The 19,657-nt window shown below is 39.6% G+C and overlaps 1 protein-coding gene and 1 pseudogene across 2 annotated transcripts in view; both read right to left on the reverse strand.

Annotated features, from left to right (window-relative positions):
* Window positions 1-1,929: 1,929 nt before the first annotated feature.
* LOC129537921 (syntenin-1 pseudogene) lies at window positions 1,930-5,444 on the reverse strand (annotated as a pseudogene).
* Window positions 5,445-14,783: 9,339 nt separating this feature from the next.
* Window positions 14,784-19,657, reverse strand: part of STAM2 (signal transducing adaptor molecule 2) — a 49,108-nt gene continuing 44,234 nt past the window's right edge. For both annotated transcript variants that reach the window (XM_055397519.2, XM_055397518.2), the window contains exons 13-14: window positions 19,465-19,634; window positions 14,784-17,721 (exon numbers count right to left, since the gene is read on the reverse strand). In XM_055397519.2, coding sequence (XP_055253494.1) covers window positions 17,490-17,721; window positions 19,465-19,634 — 402 coding nt within the window. In that variant the 3' untranslated portion in view covers window positions 14,784-17,489. The remainder of the gene's footprint in view (window positions 17,722-19,464; window positions 19,635-19,657) is intronic.

Below are 19,657 nucleotides of genomic sequence, written 5' to 3' on the forward strand. Positions count from 1 at the left end.
TGGATTAGCACATATACACTTATTTTCCTGTCCTCAGTTGAGGGCCTAGAAATAACCGCATCTCACTCAGTAGCAACAAATGCATCTAGAATTCAGGTCTTGGTTTCTAATACTATGCTCTAATAAAAGGGCACCTTGAAGAAATGGCTGACTCTAGGAGTGGGGAAGTATATAAGATAAGCCTGGAGCATTATCATGTCAGAAAGTAAAGAAGTGCTAAAAAAAAAAGTGACTGGGTATATACATCAAAAGGGCACAGGAGCAAACTGAAAGAGCTCTCAATGGCCAAAGTTGGAACAATTTGAGCAATAAAATAAAGTAGTATTGGAATATATCCTAATGCATAAAATAAATATCTATGAGCTCATGGTGATAAAAATAAATGACTGAATAAATAAACGGAAGAGAAGAGGCAAATCTCCCATGAGGAAGAATTCCAAATAATCTATTAGAAACGCCATAGCTACCACTCCTTCTGCATGCACTGCACAGTGATCTTCCAAAGAGGGCAACTTGGCCAGGAGCAGTGGAGAAAGGTGACCAACACGACCTCAGCCAGGTGTTCAGGATCAGCATCACTTGACCAGGATGACTATACATACCCTTGATATCACAGGAGGGCAAAGGCACTTTACTTTTAGGGCCTTCTCTCAAACCCACAACCCCAGTCTAATCAGGAGAAAGACACCATGCAAATCTCGATTGAGGGAGGTTCTATAAAACACATGACTTAGAACTTCTCAAAAGGGTCAAGGAAAGTCCAAGAAACTGTCACAGCCAAAAGAAGCCTGAGGGGATGTGATGACTAAATGGCATGTTGTATCCTGGATGGGATCCTAGGACAGTAAAACGACATGAGGCAAAAGCTAAGGAAGTCAGAATCAAGTATGGACTTAAGTTAATAATAATGTATCAATATTGGTTTTAGTGGTAACAGATGTACCACAGTAAGGTAAGATGTTTTTAATAGGGGAAACAACATTTAGAACTCTCTGTATTATCTTCACAACTTTTCTGTAAATCTAAAACAATCCCAAGATTAAAACAATTTTTTAAGTCTAAAATGTAATAGCTAGAAGGGAACTTAGTAACCATTTAGAGCAAACCCCACTTTTAGCAAATCAGGAATCTGATCTCAAGAGAATGACTTACTCAAGAGCAATTGACCACTATTATACTCTGTCTTCCTTTCTAAGACGTTGAATGCTGCTGAATCACTTTGTCAGCTGCAGATACTCTTAAAACTTTATTCTGTCACTTAAATACATTTTGCAAAGTGTTTCCTACAGTAAAAATTCTGTCTGAAGTACTGTTGAAAAAAGACATGATTGCCCACAGAGCTCAGAATCGTAAGATGGCAGTAATTTCATGTTTTAGAAAAGTCACAACACATTTTGTCTAGGGAACATGGATCTAGGAAAATATTATTTGTATTTTTAAGCTCAGAGTATACAAAAACCATAACAGTAGCACATGTACTCAACTGCATTCATAGGTTTGCGCAATTAACCTTTAACTTTTATGTCATGACAATCCCACTGTAAATTTTCTGAGTTTCTGTCTCAGGAGGATCTACTTTGTCTTGTTCTAAAGAATTTATCCAGAATTACCTCTTTTCCTCCCCCTCTCTCCTAATACTCTGGTTCAAACTTTGGAAATCTGTTCCAAAGTCACATAAGGCCATGGACCTTCAGGATATTCAAGATTGTTATGGATTCAAAAATTTGAAAAAGTCTTTCTTAACCCTAAAAAGCTTATATGCTATAAAACCCAGTGAAAATATTGTTTTCTGGATACAATTTTAAAGAGTACAAATGATTCAGATAGTAATGGAAGTAAATTTTTAGATTTAAGTTTGAAGTATAATTACTGTGACGATGACTCACATCTTTTTTTTATTTATACATTTTTAATTAAAATAGAATAGGCATAAGCCAAAGAGAGGGGAAAAAATTAGGATGATGTGTCATTCTGTGAGCAGGGAGGAGGCAGGAAATGGAACACATGACCAGGACAGTGTCCTGAGACCGTCCAGGGGCAGCTAGGTTACATACTGTGTAAATGCCACAATCAGGTCTTAGCCCACTTAATCTACACATGAAAAAGGAGTCAAGGCTCATTCTATTTAGTACAAGAATTTTTACATTAAATATATAGTGCTTCATTTCTCAAAAAGTGATATCAGTTACTTTTAGAAGAAAGAAGTTCCCATTACACAAGGAAGGACTAAAAAATCTCAAATGCAAGTCAGCAGCTGTGCTAGCTCAGGATGTACTGTCAGACTGTGCAGGGTTAGTGTACATCTCAGGTGAATGCAGAACTGCGTCTGGGTTTAGAAAGGCAACAATCATTACATGTTGGCTTTTATTCTAGATGCTTAGTTAAGGCGACAGTTCAAGCGTATTAAGTGAAGGTAGATAAAATGTAATGACAATCACTAAGTCTCTTGCAGCTACACACACTGTCTAGCAATGCTTACATGGAATGAAACCAGTGTTACTTAGCTGGTGTTACACACAGAACTGAAGAAAAGTAATTCTAAATGCACTATGGTGACACAGTAAAAATGCAGATACAGCACAGAACTAAAGCACTGCTCCACATCAAGGTGAGGTGATGGTTCTAACAGAGCTGAGCCTGTAGCAGTCATCCTACTCACAAGGCTTGTGAAAGCATCAGGTCTCCAGTAAAGAAACTAGTCTGTGAAAGTCTTTTCGACTGTAAAACCAGGGTAAGGCTACAACTATCTTGATGTCTGAACAAGATATACTGGATCGAACAGTAGGATTCCCAGCCCTCCTGTAGGACAGGAAGCCCTCATGCAGCGTATGCTCGCTGGCTCCTAGAGAGCTTCATGTGCGTAATAGAAGGTCAGTTGCCCAGGACGTAAACGGGAGAACTTCCGGGAAGTTTCCACTGTGCCGTGACTTCTAAACCTCAGGAACGGTGTGATCCATCAAGCTTTTCATAATGCTTGGCGCCATCCGTTTAATAATGTGTTCAAAGATAGAAGCAGGCATGATTGTAATAGTAACTGTATTTCCAGCTGTGGATAATATGTCTGCGATTTGAGAGTCCTTCAGTCCGATGACGTTCTGTACGTTGACCTCACAGACCTTACGTTCCGCGAGAAGACCGTTTCTAGGTGCAGAACTCTCTTTTATATGGATGTGATTTTTCCATTTTGAAAAACAAAGCCAACGTGTCCAGTCCTGTCCTTATGCATGGTGATTGTCCGTTCAAAGGGCCTGTCCCGAACGGCCATGGTGATCTTCTCTCCGAAAGCCTGTTTGAGCACCTGTGCGCCCGGTCCGAGCTCCAGCCAGCACAATTCTCGCCGTTTATCTGCAGCACCTGGTCCCCAAACCGCAGGCCCACCAGGGAGGACGGAGAATTGGCCTGGACAACCTGAAGAAATATACCGTTGTCTATGGATTTCAGCCTGAACCCGATCTTTCCATCTTGATCCTTGCAGAAGATGACTTCTCGGATCCCTTGCTTGATCTCTGCTCTGCGGATCCCAGTGTCACCACCAGTGACAGGGGCCACCATGTAGTTCATGCTGGAAGGCCGTGCCACCAACTGCCCCTGACTTGGTGCTCCAGGGACCAAGGCCATATTTGCACGTATTTCTTCTTCATTTAAACTCAGGCCCACGTACTGAGGGAGCTCCGGATATAGCTTAGGATAGAGATTTCCATCTTGAGAGATGGGAGCAGAGGCTTCAGACCTGGGTTGAAGGGTTCGCAGAAAAGGCAGTCTGAGCCTGAATCACCTTGTCTACCTTCGGGTCTTTAAGAGATGGGTACAGAGACATTTTTGCAGGATTTTTCGAGGCCGCTGAGACCCGCTCTTCGCCGCCGGTCACTGGCTCGGACTTCTGAAACCCTGACTCACACATCTTGTATGTGCAAAGTTGTTCAGTCGTGTCTGACTCTTTGCCATCTCATGGACTGGAGCCCACCTGGCTCCTCTGTCCATGGAACTTCCCAGGCAAGAATACCGGAGTAGGTTGCCATTTCCTTCTCCAGCGGATCTTCCCGATGCAGGGATCAAACCTGTGTGTCTGCATTTCCTGTTTTCGAAGGCAGATTCCTTACCACTCTGCCGCCTGGGAAGATAAAGTGCGGAATTATATTGAGAGGCTAGTATTGAAGTGAAGTCGCTCAGTCACGTCCGACCCTTTGCGACCCCATAGACTGTAGCCTACCAGGCTCTTCTGCCCATGGGATTTTCCAGGCAAGAGTACTGGTGTCGGTTGCCACTTCCTTCTCCAGGGGATCTTCCCGACCCAGGCATCAAACCCAGGTCTCCCGCATTGTAGGCAGACACTTTTACCATCTGAGCCACGAGGGAAGTCATTGAGATGCTAACCATTAGCTAATTTAAATTTTTTACTTTTTTGTTTTATTAACCAGTCCTATTTGTCATCTTTGCTTTAGTAACAAATTTATTTATTCATCTTTAGCTGCGCTTGGTCTTCGTTGCTGTGTGTGGCCTTTCTCTAGTTGCAGCGAGTGGGGGCTGATCTTTGTTGTGGAGCTTGGGCTCTAGGTGCAGGGGTTTCAGTAGTTGTGGCTCATTGGCTCTAGACCGTAGGCTCAGTAGTTGTGGCGCCTGGGCTTAGTTGCTCCAAAGGCATGTGGAATCCTCCCAGACAGGGATTGAACATGTGTCTCCTGCATTGACTGGCGGATTCCTAACCACTGGACCAACAGGGAAGTCCCAAATCTTAGTGGATTACAATACCATGGATCCCATGTTTCTGGTCCAGCCAATGGCTTGTCTTCCTATTCCCAGGTCCAGGCTAAAGAAGCAGCCCCAATCTGAGATGTACTAGCTCTGAAAAGAGTAGAAACCAGAGGGCTACAGGAATTTTTGAAACGCCTCTTTAAGCTTCTGCTTAGATGTGGGTATTTGTTGCACCTGCTCACATCCCATTGGCTAATACATGACATGCAACCATTACAAAAAATCACTGCATGGAAACATACTACTCCAGAAGTCAAGAGCATGGGCAGATATGTACAAGCCTCTTCCAGGAGATGGGGAAAGCAAAAACCTACAAACAACAATACAACCCTCCACCTGAAGGATAACTTATTGAACTTGGCTTATAAAATAGTTATAAAATATGATCACCTCTGTCTATCATCTTCATTGTGCCATTTTTTGGTGGCTGTCATGCTGCTGCTGCTTAGTCACTTCAGTTGTATCCGACTCTATACACCCTATAGACTGCAGCCTGCCAGGCTCCTCTCTCCATGGGATTTTCCAGGCAGGAATACTGGAGTGGGTTGCCATGCCCTCTTCCAGGGCATCTTCCCAACCCAAGGATTGATATCAAGTCTCCTGCATTGAAGGCAGATTCGTTACTGCTGAGCCACCAGGGAATAATACTATTTCTTTCTATAATGTTGAAAGGAAGTATTCTAAAAGTTCAGATTAAGGTGCTGAATGATGTTAATTAAATTCCAAATAATATTCAAATATTAGTTTTCCTACTTTTCTGCCCCCAGTAAAGAACATAGGCTTATAGAGATTCAAAGTTGTCAGAGAACTCAAATGAATCTATTAATACACCAGTGGTTCACAACCAGTATAAACATGTAAGCATGGGACATGGAAGTGGAACATCCGGTATTGTCAGGACTATTACACAGAATTTTCTTTTTCCTTAATCTCCATGTCCCCGTGCTGCGTCTCCTGTTAATGTTACCTGCTCAAATTATCTATAACCTTTCTTTTTAGAAATATTTGGCTGTGTCAGGTGTTAGCTGCCACATGCACACTCCTTGTTTTTCCTGGCTGTGGGGCGCAGACTTCTCTCTAGTTGCAGCACTGCGGGCTTAGTTGCCTCACAGCATGTGAGGTCTTAGTTCCCAGGCTAGGCGTTGAATTCGCCTCCCCTGCATTGGAAGGTGGATGCTTAACCATTCGACCACCAGGGAAATCCAGACCGCGACCCTTCCATTTCTAGGTGACTCCTTTATTTATTGTTCTGCATAACCACTCACTCCTTCGCCAGCCCATAGCAAGGTCTGTGATGCACTGTTACCTGCCGTGAGTCATAAAGAAATATTCACCGGGCTTCTGCTCTGCTGCAACCCCTGGGCTCAAAGTAGAGAAATGAACATGCTGTCCTGGAAGGCATCCGTGAGTATTATTTGCTGAGCACTGGCGACACTAAGATTTTTTTAAGAGCTGCTGACCATATTGAGCATGACAGGGTCCTTTGTCTCTTGGTAGTTAAAATGGAACCGTCCCTAGATTCTAAAATAACTTGGAGTTTAAGATGCATCACTGGAAGAATAGCTTTAAGGGAAGAAAATTAAGTCCTACAATACATGCCCATCCACTGTAAAATAAAATACATCCTGATTTCACACATGTTAAAGTGGAATGATTACAATAAACAAGTACAAGGATAAAAAAAGATGAAGAAAACTCATATTTTTTGAATGCCAGGCACTGTGAGGTACTATGCAGCTCTCTGCTAAATTAATTTTTATTCTTCATTCCAAAAATATTTTATATGCCTCTGCTAGGCCTTGAGAATACACCAATGAGTAAAATAGAACTCCAAGTTCTGAAAGATTTTGTAGATCTAGTGAAGGTAAGAATATTTTCAGAAACAAATAGCAAAGCCCTACCAACAGAAACCTAGACAAATAGGGGTAATGACAGATTTTCTTTTCCCCCCACACAAGAAGTCCAGAGGAAGATAGTTTAGAACTGGTGTATCTCTCAAAGGTGCAAAGAATCAGGCATCTTTAACCTTTTCTGAGCCATCATAACTTTATTCCTCATGGTCACAATACGGTTGCTTTATCTCTTGACATTGCATGTGCCTTCTAAGCCAGAAGGGGGAAGAGCCAAAAGCCTTTTCTTTTAAAATTGTCTTTCATCCTAGAAAGCCCTCCCAAGGAACTCTGACCTACATTTCATTGACCGAAGCCTATGTCATTGGGTCACCCATGGCTGCAAAGGAATCTGGGAAGGCAAACGTTATTTCCTTGTTTGCTGATTTCCATATGGAGGAATATTAATCAGATGGTTGGAAGTTGGATGTTGAATGAGCCAAGCTGTAGTATCTGACCTAAAGACAGAGCCGCATCACACACAGGTCATTCCAACGCAATGTGTCAACTACTGTTACGGAGTCACAAGATGCTACCTGCAGAAGTGCAGCAGGGTCTAGGAGCCAGAGTCAGAATAAGAATTTGGGCTGACACAAAGACAATTTATTAGATGATCAAAAGCGTTTCAGGCAGAGAAAAACAACAGAGCCAAACACAGGCGCGTGCACACACACACACAAAAGCAATTATTAGTACCTGAGGAATTTTGAGCTAATGTTGGAATCTAGCAGGTATGTGAGAAAGTGGAAGCCATTAGAAGGGCTGCCAAGGGTGAGGTCATAAAGACTGTAACTATTAGTGTCCTCTCTGATTTCTTTCACCAGTGTTTTATAGTTTTCTATGTATAGGTCTTTTGTTTCTTTAGGTAGATATATTCCTAAGTATTTTATTCTTTTCATTGCAATGGTGAATGGAATTGTTTCCTTAATTTACAGGAATGCAAGGGATTTCTGTGTATTGATTTTATATCCTACAACTTTACTATATTCATTGATTAGCTCTAGTAATTTTCTGGTAGTCTTTAGCGTTTTCTGTGTAGAGGATCATGTCATCTGCAAACAGTGAGAGTTTTACTTCTTCTTTTCCAATTTGGATTCCTTTTATGTCTTTTTCTGCTCTGATTTCTGTGGCCAAAACTTCCAACACTATGTTGAATAGTAGTGGTGAGAGTGGGCACCCTTGTCTTGTTCCTGACTTTAGGGGATACGCTTTCAGTTTTTCACCACTGAGGATAATGTTTGCTGTGGGTTTGTCATATATAGCTTTTATTATGCTGAGGAATGTTCCTTCTATTCCCGCCTTCTGGAGGGTTTTGATCATAAATGGATGTTGAATTTCGTCAAAGGCTTTCTCTGCATCTATTGAGATAATCATATGGTTTTTACTTTTCAATTTGTTAATGCGGTGTATTACATTGATTGATTTGCGGATATTGAAGAATCCTTGCATCCCTGGGATAAAGCCCACTTGGTCATGATGTATGATCTTTTTAATGTGTAGGTGGATTCTGATTGCTAGAATTTTGTTAAGGATTTTTGCATCTATGTTCATCAGTGATATTGGCCTGTAGTTCTCTTTTTTGTGGCATCTTATAGATGGAGAAATATACCGTGTTCATGGATTGGAAGAATAAATATTGTGAAAATGAACATATTACCCAAAGTAATTTATAAGTTCAATGCAATCCCTATCAAGCTACCAACGGCACTTTTCACAGAGCTGCTAAGTCACTTCAGTCGTGTCCGACTCTTTGTGACCCCATGGACTGCAACCTATCAGGCTCCTCGGTCCATGGGATTTTCTAGGCAAGAGGACTGGAGTGGCTTGCCATTGTCTTCTCCCATACAGTCACTAGCTAGGACAAATAATTTCACAGAGCTAGGACAAATAATTTCACAATTTGTATGGAAATACAAAAAACCTCAAATAGCCAAAGCAATCTTGAGAAAAGAAGAATGCAACTGGGGGAATCAACCTGCCGGACTTCAGGCTCTACTACAAAGCCACAGTCATCAAGACAGTATGGTACTGGCATAAAGACAGAAATATAGATCAATGGAACAAAATAGAAAGCCCAGAGATAAATCCATGCACCTATGGACACCTTATCTTTGACAAGGGAGGCAAGAATATTCAATGCAGTAAAGACAATCTCTTTAACAAGTGGTGCTGGGAAAACTGGTCAGCCACTTGTAAAAGAATGAAACTAGAACACTCCCTAACACCATACACAAAAATAAACTCAAAATGGATTAAAGATCTAACTGTAAGACCAGACTATAAACCTCCTAGAGGAGAACATAGGTAAAACACTCTCCGACATGAATCACAGCAGGATCCTCCATGACCCACCTCTCAGAATATTGGAAATAAAAGCAAAAATAAACAAATGGGACCTAATTAAAATTAAAAGCTTCTGCACAGCAAAGGAAACTATAAGCAAGGTGAAAAGACAGCCTTCAGAATGGGAGAAAATAATAGCAAATGAAGCAACTGACAAAGGAATAATCTCAAAAATATACAAGCAACTCCTGCACCTCAATTCCAGAAAAATAAATGACCCAATCAAAAAATGGGCCAAAGAACAGACATTTCTCCAAAGAAGACATACAGATGGCTAACAAACACATGAAAAGATGCTCAACATCCCTCATAATCAGAGAAATGCAAATCAAAACCACAATGAGGTACCATTTCACGCTAGTCAGAATGGCTGCTATCCAAAAGTCTACAAACAATAAATGCTGGAGAGGGTGTGGAGAAAAGGCAACCCTCTTACACTGTTGGTGGGAATGCAAACTAGTACAGCCACTATGGAGAACAGTGTGGAGATTCCTTAAAAAACTGGTAATAGAACTGCCATACGACCCAGCAATCCCACTCCTGGGCATACACACTGAGGAAACCAGAATTGAAAGAGGCACATGTACTCCAATGTTCATCGCAGCACTGTTTATAATAGTCAGAACATGGAAGCAACCTAGATGTCCATCTGCAGACGAATGGATAAGAAAGCTGTGGTACATATACACAATGGAATATTACTCAGCAATTAAAAAGAATACGTTTGAATCAGTTCTAATGAGTTGGATGAAACTAGAGCCTATTACACAGAGTGAAGTAAGCCAGAAAGAAAAACACCAATACAGTATACTAACGCATATATATGGAAGTTAGAAAGATGGTAACGATAACCCTGTATATGAGACAGCAAAAGAGACACAGATGTGTAGAACAGCCTTTTGGACTCTGTGGGAGAGGGCGAGGGTGGGATGATTTGGGAGAAAGGCATTGGAACATGTATATTATCATATGTGAAATGAATCGCCAGTCCAGGTTCAATGCATGATACAGGATGCTCGGGGCTGGTGTACTGGGATGAACCAGAGGGATGGGATGGGGAGGGAGGTGGGAGGAGTGTTCAAGATGGGGAACACATGTACACCCGGGGCAGATTCATGTTAATGTATGGCAAAACCAATACAATAATGTAAAAATAAATAAAATAAATAAAGACCCTAACTAGTACATGACTCCTAAGTTAGTCCCTTACTGAGTATGTGACAGGACTCCAAGCTCAGGTTGGATGATTTTTTCTCAGCAGCTTTGGTCCTTGGAGAAACTAACCTGTATGTGTGGATGCTGGGCCCCAGATTTCAACTCAGAACTAGTCCTGCTTCAAATCAATCTCAATTAGCTGTCACCTGCTGTCTTCCTCAGAGCAATTCCTTGAATTTCACTCTATTCTATTCAGAAAACAGAGCACTGTCCGGATCTCAGAGCCAGTCTATTTGCATCAAGATCTGGTCTCATCATCCCCTGTGTGACTGAGTTAACTACCAGAAGGTACACGTTAAACACTTGTATGCTGTTCCTTACATGAGCACTCTCACATCTGAAGGTATTTTACCCCATGTGAGCCCTCTGGGACCTGTCTCAGTGACTTGTGGGAAAGGAAGCTGTTATAAGATACTAGCTGACAGCCTGAATATACAAATCATTCCTAGGTAACTGTCATGCCAGTGTAGTGGGGAAAAGGCACAGGCGTGGGCCTCAGACAGACCAGGTCATAATTGCAACTTTTGCCACGTAACTGGGTGAACTTGTGAAGATTATATCACCTCTTTGCCTACCTAACAAGTGTTATGCAAATTCAATGACAATGTATTCGAGAAGATTTTCATCAAGTCAAAGTACAACATCTGATGTTATACAGTTAGTGCACGGCAAAGCCACAAGCACAACGCAACCTTGGAAATTCAGTTCTTAGCATCCCCAGCATATAGTACCTATGTTATTATATGAATTAATGAATGAATGTTAATAAACCTATAATTTCATCTGTTTCAAAATAGAAATGACAGGAGCAACTTAAAACTTTAATCCCCATCTCTATAGACTTCTAGGACCTTCTTGGTCTCTCCTGAGGTTAAGAGTCCCAGTTTTAATGATCAACTCAGATGTAAATATGCTAATTCTAGCCTTTATTGACTAAAAACTATGGTATACTTATATTAGAGAATCTTAACAAGAGCTTATTTGACCACTGGGCAGCAACAGAGCAATCTGAGTCTATTTACCAGGCAAATAGTAATACCAGGTTGTAAACACACGTGCACAGGTCTGTCTCTGTGTCAGGTACTATAGAATGGCTCACTCTACATTCATTCTCAATCGTCTCCTCCCCTGCCTTCTCTATATAGAGGCTGAAAGCAAAATACTCACTTTCCCAGACTCACTTGCTGTTAAGGGTAGCCTCTTAACACAGTACTGACCAGACATGTAGGTGAAAATCTCTGGGGAAGGATTTCCTAGGAAAGAAATGCTAACACCTACTTTTGTCTTGGGTTCTAGGTCCCATTTTTAAAATTTAGACAATGTACTTTTCACAACGCTTGTCTGAAGTTACTTGGAAGAAAACAAACTTACATGACAGCTAAAGGCAAATCTCTGCATTAACACCCAACATATCTGTTCATGGGCTAATCTGTTGACCACCAGGAACGATATCCTGACAAGCTAGCACTGACTCCCCTTTTAGGTATGTGACAGAAGTGACCAGGTGAGGACAAGGCTATCACCTCTTAGAATTGCAAACTATACAGCTATGCAGTTGATGCACTGCAGCTAGAGGACTTAGGTTCTAGAACTGATTAACATTAGCACATGGTAAAGCAGTGTCCAAAAGTAGCTGGTGAAAGAACTGTCTCTTCAACAAATGGTGTTGGGACAACTGGATGCCCATATGCAAAAGAAAGAAGTTGGAGTCCTACCTCACACTGTGCACAGAAATTAAATCAAAATGGATCAATGACCTACTTTCAAGAGTTAAAACCAAAAAACAGAACAGGAGAAAATCTTCATGACCTTGGATTTAGTTATGAACTCTTAGATATGACATCAAAAGCACAAGCAACAAAAGAAATTGTAAATAAAATGGACTCCATCAAAATTAAAAACTTTCATGCATCAAAGAACATCATCAAGAAAATAAAAAGATAACCTACGGAATGGAAGAAACTAGATCCAAGTCATGTGTCTAGTATCCATAATATATCAAGAACTCTTACAACTCAATGACAAACAATCCAATTTAAAACATGAGTAGAAGGCTCACAGATATTTTTCCAAAAAAGATACACAGTGGCCAAGCACATGAAAAGATGCTCAATACCCATTAGGGAAACACAAATAGAAACCACAATGAGGCACCACTTCACATCCATCAGAATGACTGTAATTTTTAAAAACAGAAAATAAGCATTGGTGAGAATGTAATCAGAACCTTCAAGCATTGTTGGTGGCAGCATGAACGTTTGACAGTTCCTCAGAATATTAAATATAAAATTACCATATGACCCAGTAGTTATACCCTAATATATAGATACAAAAGAATTGGAAATTGGTATTCAAATAACATGTACACACGCATTCATAGCAGCACTATTCACGATAGCAAAAAGGTGGAAATAGCCGAAGTACCCATCAACAGATGAATGGATAAACCTGCGGTATATGAACCTCATTTACTATGTTATATGTGGAGATGTACCTCAACAACTTTATGCTAAGTGGAAAAAAAGACACAAAAAGACTAACTTGGGAAGGTGGTAAATGGTACTAAAATGCCACTGTTCATTTCAAAATGGCTAATTTTATGTTACATGACTTCACCTCAATTTTTTTTAAAGATAGCAGGCTCCCTAGACTACATATAGTTAGTAGAGGTCGTTGACCTGCTGTAAAAGTATCGGAAAATCTTCATTTTATGGTATAAAATAAGAATATAATTCCATTCAGTAGCCTTTCTGGCAGAGAAGGCAATGGCAAGCCACTCCAGTACTCTTGCCTAGAAAATCCCATGGATGGAAGAGCCTGGTAGGCTGCAGTCCATGGGGTCGCTAAGGGTCAGACACGACTGAGTGACCTCACTTTCACTTTTCACTTTCACACATTGGAGAAGGAAATGGCAACCCACTCCAGTGTTCTTGCCTGGAGAATCCCAGGGACAGGGGAGCCTGGTGGGCTTCCGTCTATGGGGTCACACAGAGGCGGACACAACTGAAGTGACTTAGCAGCAGCAGCAGCAGCAGCCTTTCTGGAGAATAGTTTTCTGGTTTCTTCTGTCCCTCTGCTTGCCTTGAACATTTCTCCTTTTGTTCAATACCCACTAGAAAAGCGAATAGTAATTGCATAAGCTCTGGCAGAAAGAAATCAATTATTGAAATGCAGATTTTTTTAATCACTAAAAATGGGATTATCAGGGGTCTTAGCTTCATTTATCCATACAATTTCATTATAGTTTGAAAAAGATAATAGAAGTCTAGCAGCTGGACTTACTTGTCTCAGAACTCTTTTGACAGTTTTAACCAGTCTTGTAGAAGTCTGGAATGCCCACTATTCAGATTTCACCATAGACTTTTATCCAAGTTTATTAGTTTCCTAGTGCTGCCATAACAAAGTACCTCAAACAGAGTGGCTTAAAGCATTGATTTCTTATTAGTTTTAGAGGCTAGAAATATGAAATCAAGGTGTCGGTAGGGCCATGTTCCTTCTGAAGTCTCAGGGAAGAATCTGTCCTTGCTTCTTCCTGTTCTGGTGGCCCGAGGCAGTCCTTGTCTTGTGGCAGATTAATTCCCCTCTCTGCCTCCATCTTCACTTGCTGGCTGTGTCTCTGTGTCTTCTCTTCTCATAAGGGCACTGTCACGGGATTTATTGCCCACTCTAAATCCAGAATGATCTCACCTTGAGATCCTTAACTAATTACATCTGCAGATTCTTTTTCCAGGTAAGTTCACATTCTGACATTCTAGGGGAGTATGAATTTTGGGAGGACACTATTCCAAGGGGAACTTCCTGACCCAGAAACTGAACCCAGGTCTCCCGCATTGCAGGCAGATACTTTACCGACTGAGCTACATGGGAACTTCCCTGGTGGCTTAGACAGTAAAGCGTCTGCCTACAATGTGGGAGACCTGGGTCCGATCCCTAGGTTGGGAAGATCCCTAGAGAAAGAAATGGCAACCCAGTCCAGTATTCTTGCCAGGAAAATCCCATGGACAGAGGAGCCTGGTGAGCTACAGTCCACGAGGTCACAAAGAGTCGGACACGACTGAGTGACTTCACTTTACTTTCATTCATCCCACTACTCTATGTAAGCAACCTAATTTCTCTTTTTGACACAGTAAGGTTTTCTCAAAATGCAAATTTAAACTTGGCTTGGTAAGATTAGAACCAATGTTCTGTGGAGAACTTTATTTAAAAAAATAAATCTTTAATCTTCAAAAGAAACTAAATCAAATCCCTAGAACTGAGTCCTCTACTTACTAAAACTGATGTAAGTATATAAGAAAAATGTCTTTTGACAGAAACAAAGCATGACAGATTGGTGCTATAGTATTTATAATTTATTACTTACAAAAATAACTTCAGCTTTCTCATCAAAATGACAATAAATCCTCTCCCAGAAGTCAGGGGCCTTGGCACAATTTTTACTAAAAAGAACCTTCTCTTAAAATTCCTAAACCATAATCTTTAACATCTAAAATCAATTTCTAAAAAATTTGGACAGTGAAACTTTTTAACTGTCTTCAAAATATACCGTGATATCTGTTATGTAGTCAGGTATCAATTCTTAATTGATAAGTATTATAATTATTTAATGTTCAGGTAATTTTATAAACAAGTTACCAAATTACAAGACAATGTTGGTATACCATATATTTTTCAAAGTGTAAGAACATACCTCACTTCATATAGTTTAAGATCTAGGGTAACGTTTTCCTACATTAGTGAAAATTGTATTACAAATTGTCAGGAATTCTTTCTAATGTACCAAGATTTCCATATGAAAAAGTAGAAGTTATTTTTATTTTTTATATAAAATAGTAAGTATGAACCTAATATAGAAATCTGATGTTAGACAATTGCTTTGGCAGAAAACATTTAATTATAAACAGGTCTTAAACACATCCATAAGATCATGAAAAAGAAAGAAAAATAACCCTGTTTTTCTTATTAACACCAAAAATATCTCAGTACACAGATTTAATAACATTTTTATATATCAACAACCTGTAACACAAAATTCGCTATAGTATGGCAAAAATAAAATTATCTTTAATTTAAAAGGGAGAAGAAACTTCCGGATATATAAAATTTCACAGATAAATGCCAATATACACTATATACACGTTTCATGTTATATCATTCCAAAACTACATTAGTTGAACTTAAAAATGGCAGAACCCAAATTAGTGGGTGTGCAGTATTTATTGTAATTCAAAGACTTACACAGAATCAAGCTTTTACAACTCAGATCACAATTATACATAAATTATTTACACAAACATTAAAATAACTTTATTAAATATTGTTTGGGGGGAAAATGTAAGATTTTTCATATATTATGCAAACGTTAATTATTATCAAGAGGTTTTGTAAATGTTTGTTTTCTTTATAGAAGATTCATTTCCAAAAAAGTAAGGTGCTATTTTAGAATTTCTTACAAGTATATAACTGAACTCACATGGAAGGAAAATACTGGATAAAAAACAGAAAACAAACATGAAAGGTTAAAAGTTTCTTTCCAGTTACTGATATCTGAAATAAGACAATGACAGAAATCGGGTTTTTCAAATTCTGCTTGTTTTTCCCTTTAAATGTAACCAAGTAGCATAGAGAAGACTGTTTTTTTCCCAGAATATAGTTTCTTTGAAAAAGGAACATATTTATAATGGAATTTCTATAAATACAGAAAGGACAAATATTTCCAGAGCACTATTTTCAAATGGATTCTTAGTAGAAAGATTAAGAGCTTTCTTTAAAAAACAATATAGAAATCTTGCTTCCAAGGAGTTTATTTATCTTTGCAGCATGCAGGATCTTAGTCTGAATATGGACCCCAGTGGTAACAGCGCCAGGTTATAACCACTGGAGAGAGAGGGAATTACTGTGAGTTAAATTTTTAAAAACTCAACTTTTTACATCCATTGTTTCTCCCAGTCGAGATACCATGAATCTGTAAGCATATGTATTCACATTTTGTGCTATCTAAAAAGTTGGTAAATGATGCAGTAGTGGTACAAATTCTTAGGAAAGAAAACAATCCCTACTGGTTTACTACCTAACTCTCAAAGTACGCGGAATATATTAGCGCTTCAAACTCACCTAGAACATAGGCTTCAGGAAAATTGTCTTGATGGCTTCCCTATAAATCCACTGCCTGTTATTATTCCACAAGCTCAAGATTACTTCTGAAAGCAATGGCCAAAATTGTCAACAGTCTGGCATACCACTGGTACTCAAATCATTTTTAAAAAAAACAACACATCAGTAAAAACACACATCCTTCATGCCTGGTATATACTTCATCAAGTTATTAGGAATGTCTCGTAGCTCAAATTCACATAGTCTGTAAAAAGGAAATGCAGTGTCTCTGTACACCCACCATGCTGGAGAAAAACAAAACCAATCAACCAACCGAAAAAAAAAACAAAACCAAATGGACCTTATATCTTCATTAGATGATGGCCAAAACTATTTGAAAAGGTTAAGTGGCAATTCTAAATGCTAAGGACCCTTGTAGGAAAAAATGTGTTTTTTTTTTTCCCAGGGAATGGAAATGTTTCATGGGGCATTCCTCAACCCACTGTTGGCATGATTGGAGAACTGGCTAAACACTTTAACACACATCTGCATTTACATGGTCTTCACTAATAATAACAGAAAACATTTCTGTTCCTCCCAAAGTGCTCTTCCTTCCGTAGACAATTCTATGCTAATTATTACTCAACACATCACTGAGAGCAAAACTGACAGTACTGCAAACAGAACTTCAATTTAAGGAAACAAAGGAAATATGCAGGGAAGCTAAATGCTTGCACAAAAACATGTTCGCATTTTTAAACAATGGTGTGTGGGAAACTGAAAAAAAAAAAAAAGGCAGACAAAAAGTACTTAAAGGTTTCAGTGCTTTCCCAATTACCATGACAATTTAGGGGTAAATGGTGCTTTCCTTATACACTCCTACACTCCTATCTCTTGTTGGTTAGTGTCATAAGGCTACTGATTTGTTTGTCCAGATTTGTGTAGAGAGATTTGAAAGTAAGAAAAAACTAACTGGAAGCAACCTGAAGCTGCCTCTGATCAAAATTCTGACTTCAAACAAGCTGGAACTTGAAAAGAACTTTTTATAGCATAATAGAGTAAGACAGGTTTTTGTGCTTTATTTATGGGTCTTTTCAGTTGAGAAAAAATTTTTTTCCTTCTTTTAATATTTTCAGATTATAATCACAAGGGTTGAGTAGTAAACTGATGAAGGCTTTCAAGAAAACGCTTGGTTTGATTTTAAAGGAGAGGCTGCTGTTGATGGTAATTTGTTTGCTGCTGTGCAACTGAATGAGCTGGAACTGCCACCGGAAAGCCTGCCAACTGCGGCAAGCTGGAAGTAGTGTTCTGGTAAGACGACATATCCACAGACATCCCCATCTGCTGTGTGTACGCAGCTGCACCAGGAGCTGACTGGAGGTTAGAGTTCTGGTTCATGTAAGCAGGATTGGAAACAGTGTCTTGTCCAGTGCTGCAAACAAAATTTTAAAAAGAAAACCATATTTACTTTGCATTGTCTGGGTTACAGTCAGAGATCAATCACTGTGACAAAATAAAGATGTCTTTTCCATATTTCTAAGTTTATATAGCTCTACTATTCTGATTATGATTTAACCACTCCAGCTATCCAACACTGTTAATGTAATTTTCATATTTGGGAAGAAGGAAGTAGTCCAAGTGAAATAAAATATAAGGCCTATCTGATTTTGTTTTCCCCAAAATCTCTCATGGAAAACATTTGGAAATCTTCTGAGGAGATACAGATTGTTTCTGCCCCTGGTGTCCTTGACCAGCTGTGGTGAGAACAGAACCCCAGCTCAAGTATATCGGCCCGTTTTCTCCTGTCCCCTTTCTCTCAGTCAGCACAGCAGAGACCATGTTTCCTTACCCACTCTTTACACTTTCCTCTGGGAGTGCCCTTTCCAAGCTGCCCCTGGTAGCCTAACCTGAATCCCTACATAAAAATAATACAAGCAGGGAGAATGTGTAATCCACACAGGATCTGAATCTACCCTCAACAGACTATATTAACACTATGCAAAAACAAAACAAAAAAATCCTACATCCCTACTAAGTTGAAAATCACACCAAACTGCAGGACATCTATCTGTTCCTATAATTACTATAGTGTAGCTTTTTTATTTATTTACTTTTTGGGTTGCTTCAAGCCTTAGTTGTGGCACACAGGCTAAGCTGCTCTGCAGCATGTGGGATCTTAGTTCCCCAACCAGGGATCGAACTCATGTCACCTGCGTTGGAAGGCAGATTCTCAACCACTGGACCACAGTGAAGTCCCAACACAGTGTAACTTTTAAAAGGGGCTTTCCCAGTGGCTATAATTTTTAACTGCACCAAATATACTGCTTCAATACAGGAGGATTAATGTCTATACTCCTCTATAGTTTTTTTTTCTCTCTGTAATTCCTAATGTCACCCAGGATAACAAAATTTTTACATTTTAACTGAGTTAAATACCAATATGAACAGATTTATTTAATTACCAGATGATATCTAAAAATTATACTCATGGAATTTAAGAGTGGGAAGAAACTTTCGAGATCATTACACATGACTGTACTAAATAGACATTTTGTGTTTTAAGCAAAGTTAACAGAAGGCAAGATTCAAACATGGTTTTCAGAATAGAAGTGAAAAGTATAAAAAAATCAGACAACAAACTCCACAGCTGAAACATACTTCTTTTAAGAGTCAAAGCAGCAAAGGTTTTTGCTTTTTAGGAATACACACTCCTAAAATATGTCTGAGACTACTTCGTTGTGGTGGTTCAGTCCCTCAGTCACGTCGACTCTTTGCAACCCCACGGATTGTAGCCCGCCAGGCTCCTCTGTCCATGGGATTTCCCAGGCAGGAATACTGGAGTGGGTTGCCACTTCCATCTTCACTGAAACTACTAATTATAGCACCGTGCTAAGTATATCATTGGCTTGGCTTCTATAAGGGAAGTTAGCTGTATTTTTTCCCAGGGACCCAGACTATAATCCAGGTCTGGGCACCATCTCAGTATGGGTAGCAAAGCTAAGATAGCACCATTCCTATCTCTCAGGATCTTGAATGAGCACTTCTATAACTTCATCTCAGGAGCAAAAGAAGGCACTATTATTATAAAAAAAAGGGTCTAATTACTCTCATTCTGAACATCTGTGAAAATTTAATGTATATAATTACAAAATTAACATAGCTCCCAAAAACTTACCTTAAGTATGGAGTTTGAGCAGGCTGTGCTGTCACTGAGGAATTCACAGTTGGAGGCAGAGATCTCAGTGGACCAATCTGATCCGGTCCTAGGCTGTAGCTCTGGGCAACAGTGACTTGGTGAATACTTTGACCCATATAGTTTCCACCATGTGGCTGAACTGGGTATGTCTGTTAACCAAGGAGAAAAGGTT

The sequence above is a fragment of the Moschus berezovskii genome, chromosome 2 (genome assembly GCF_049115385.1).
Source record: "Moschus berezovskii isolate FMDL1 chromosome 2, NW_MosBer_1.0, whole genome shotgun sequence".
NCBI lineage: Eukaryota > Metazoa > Chordata > Mammalia > Artiodactyla > Moschidae > Moschus > Moschus berezovskii.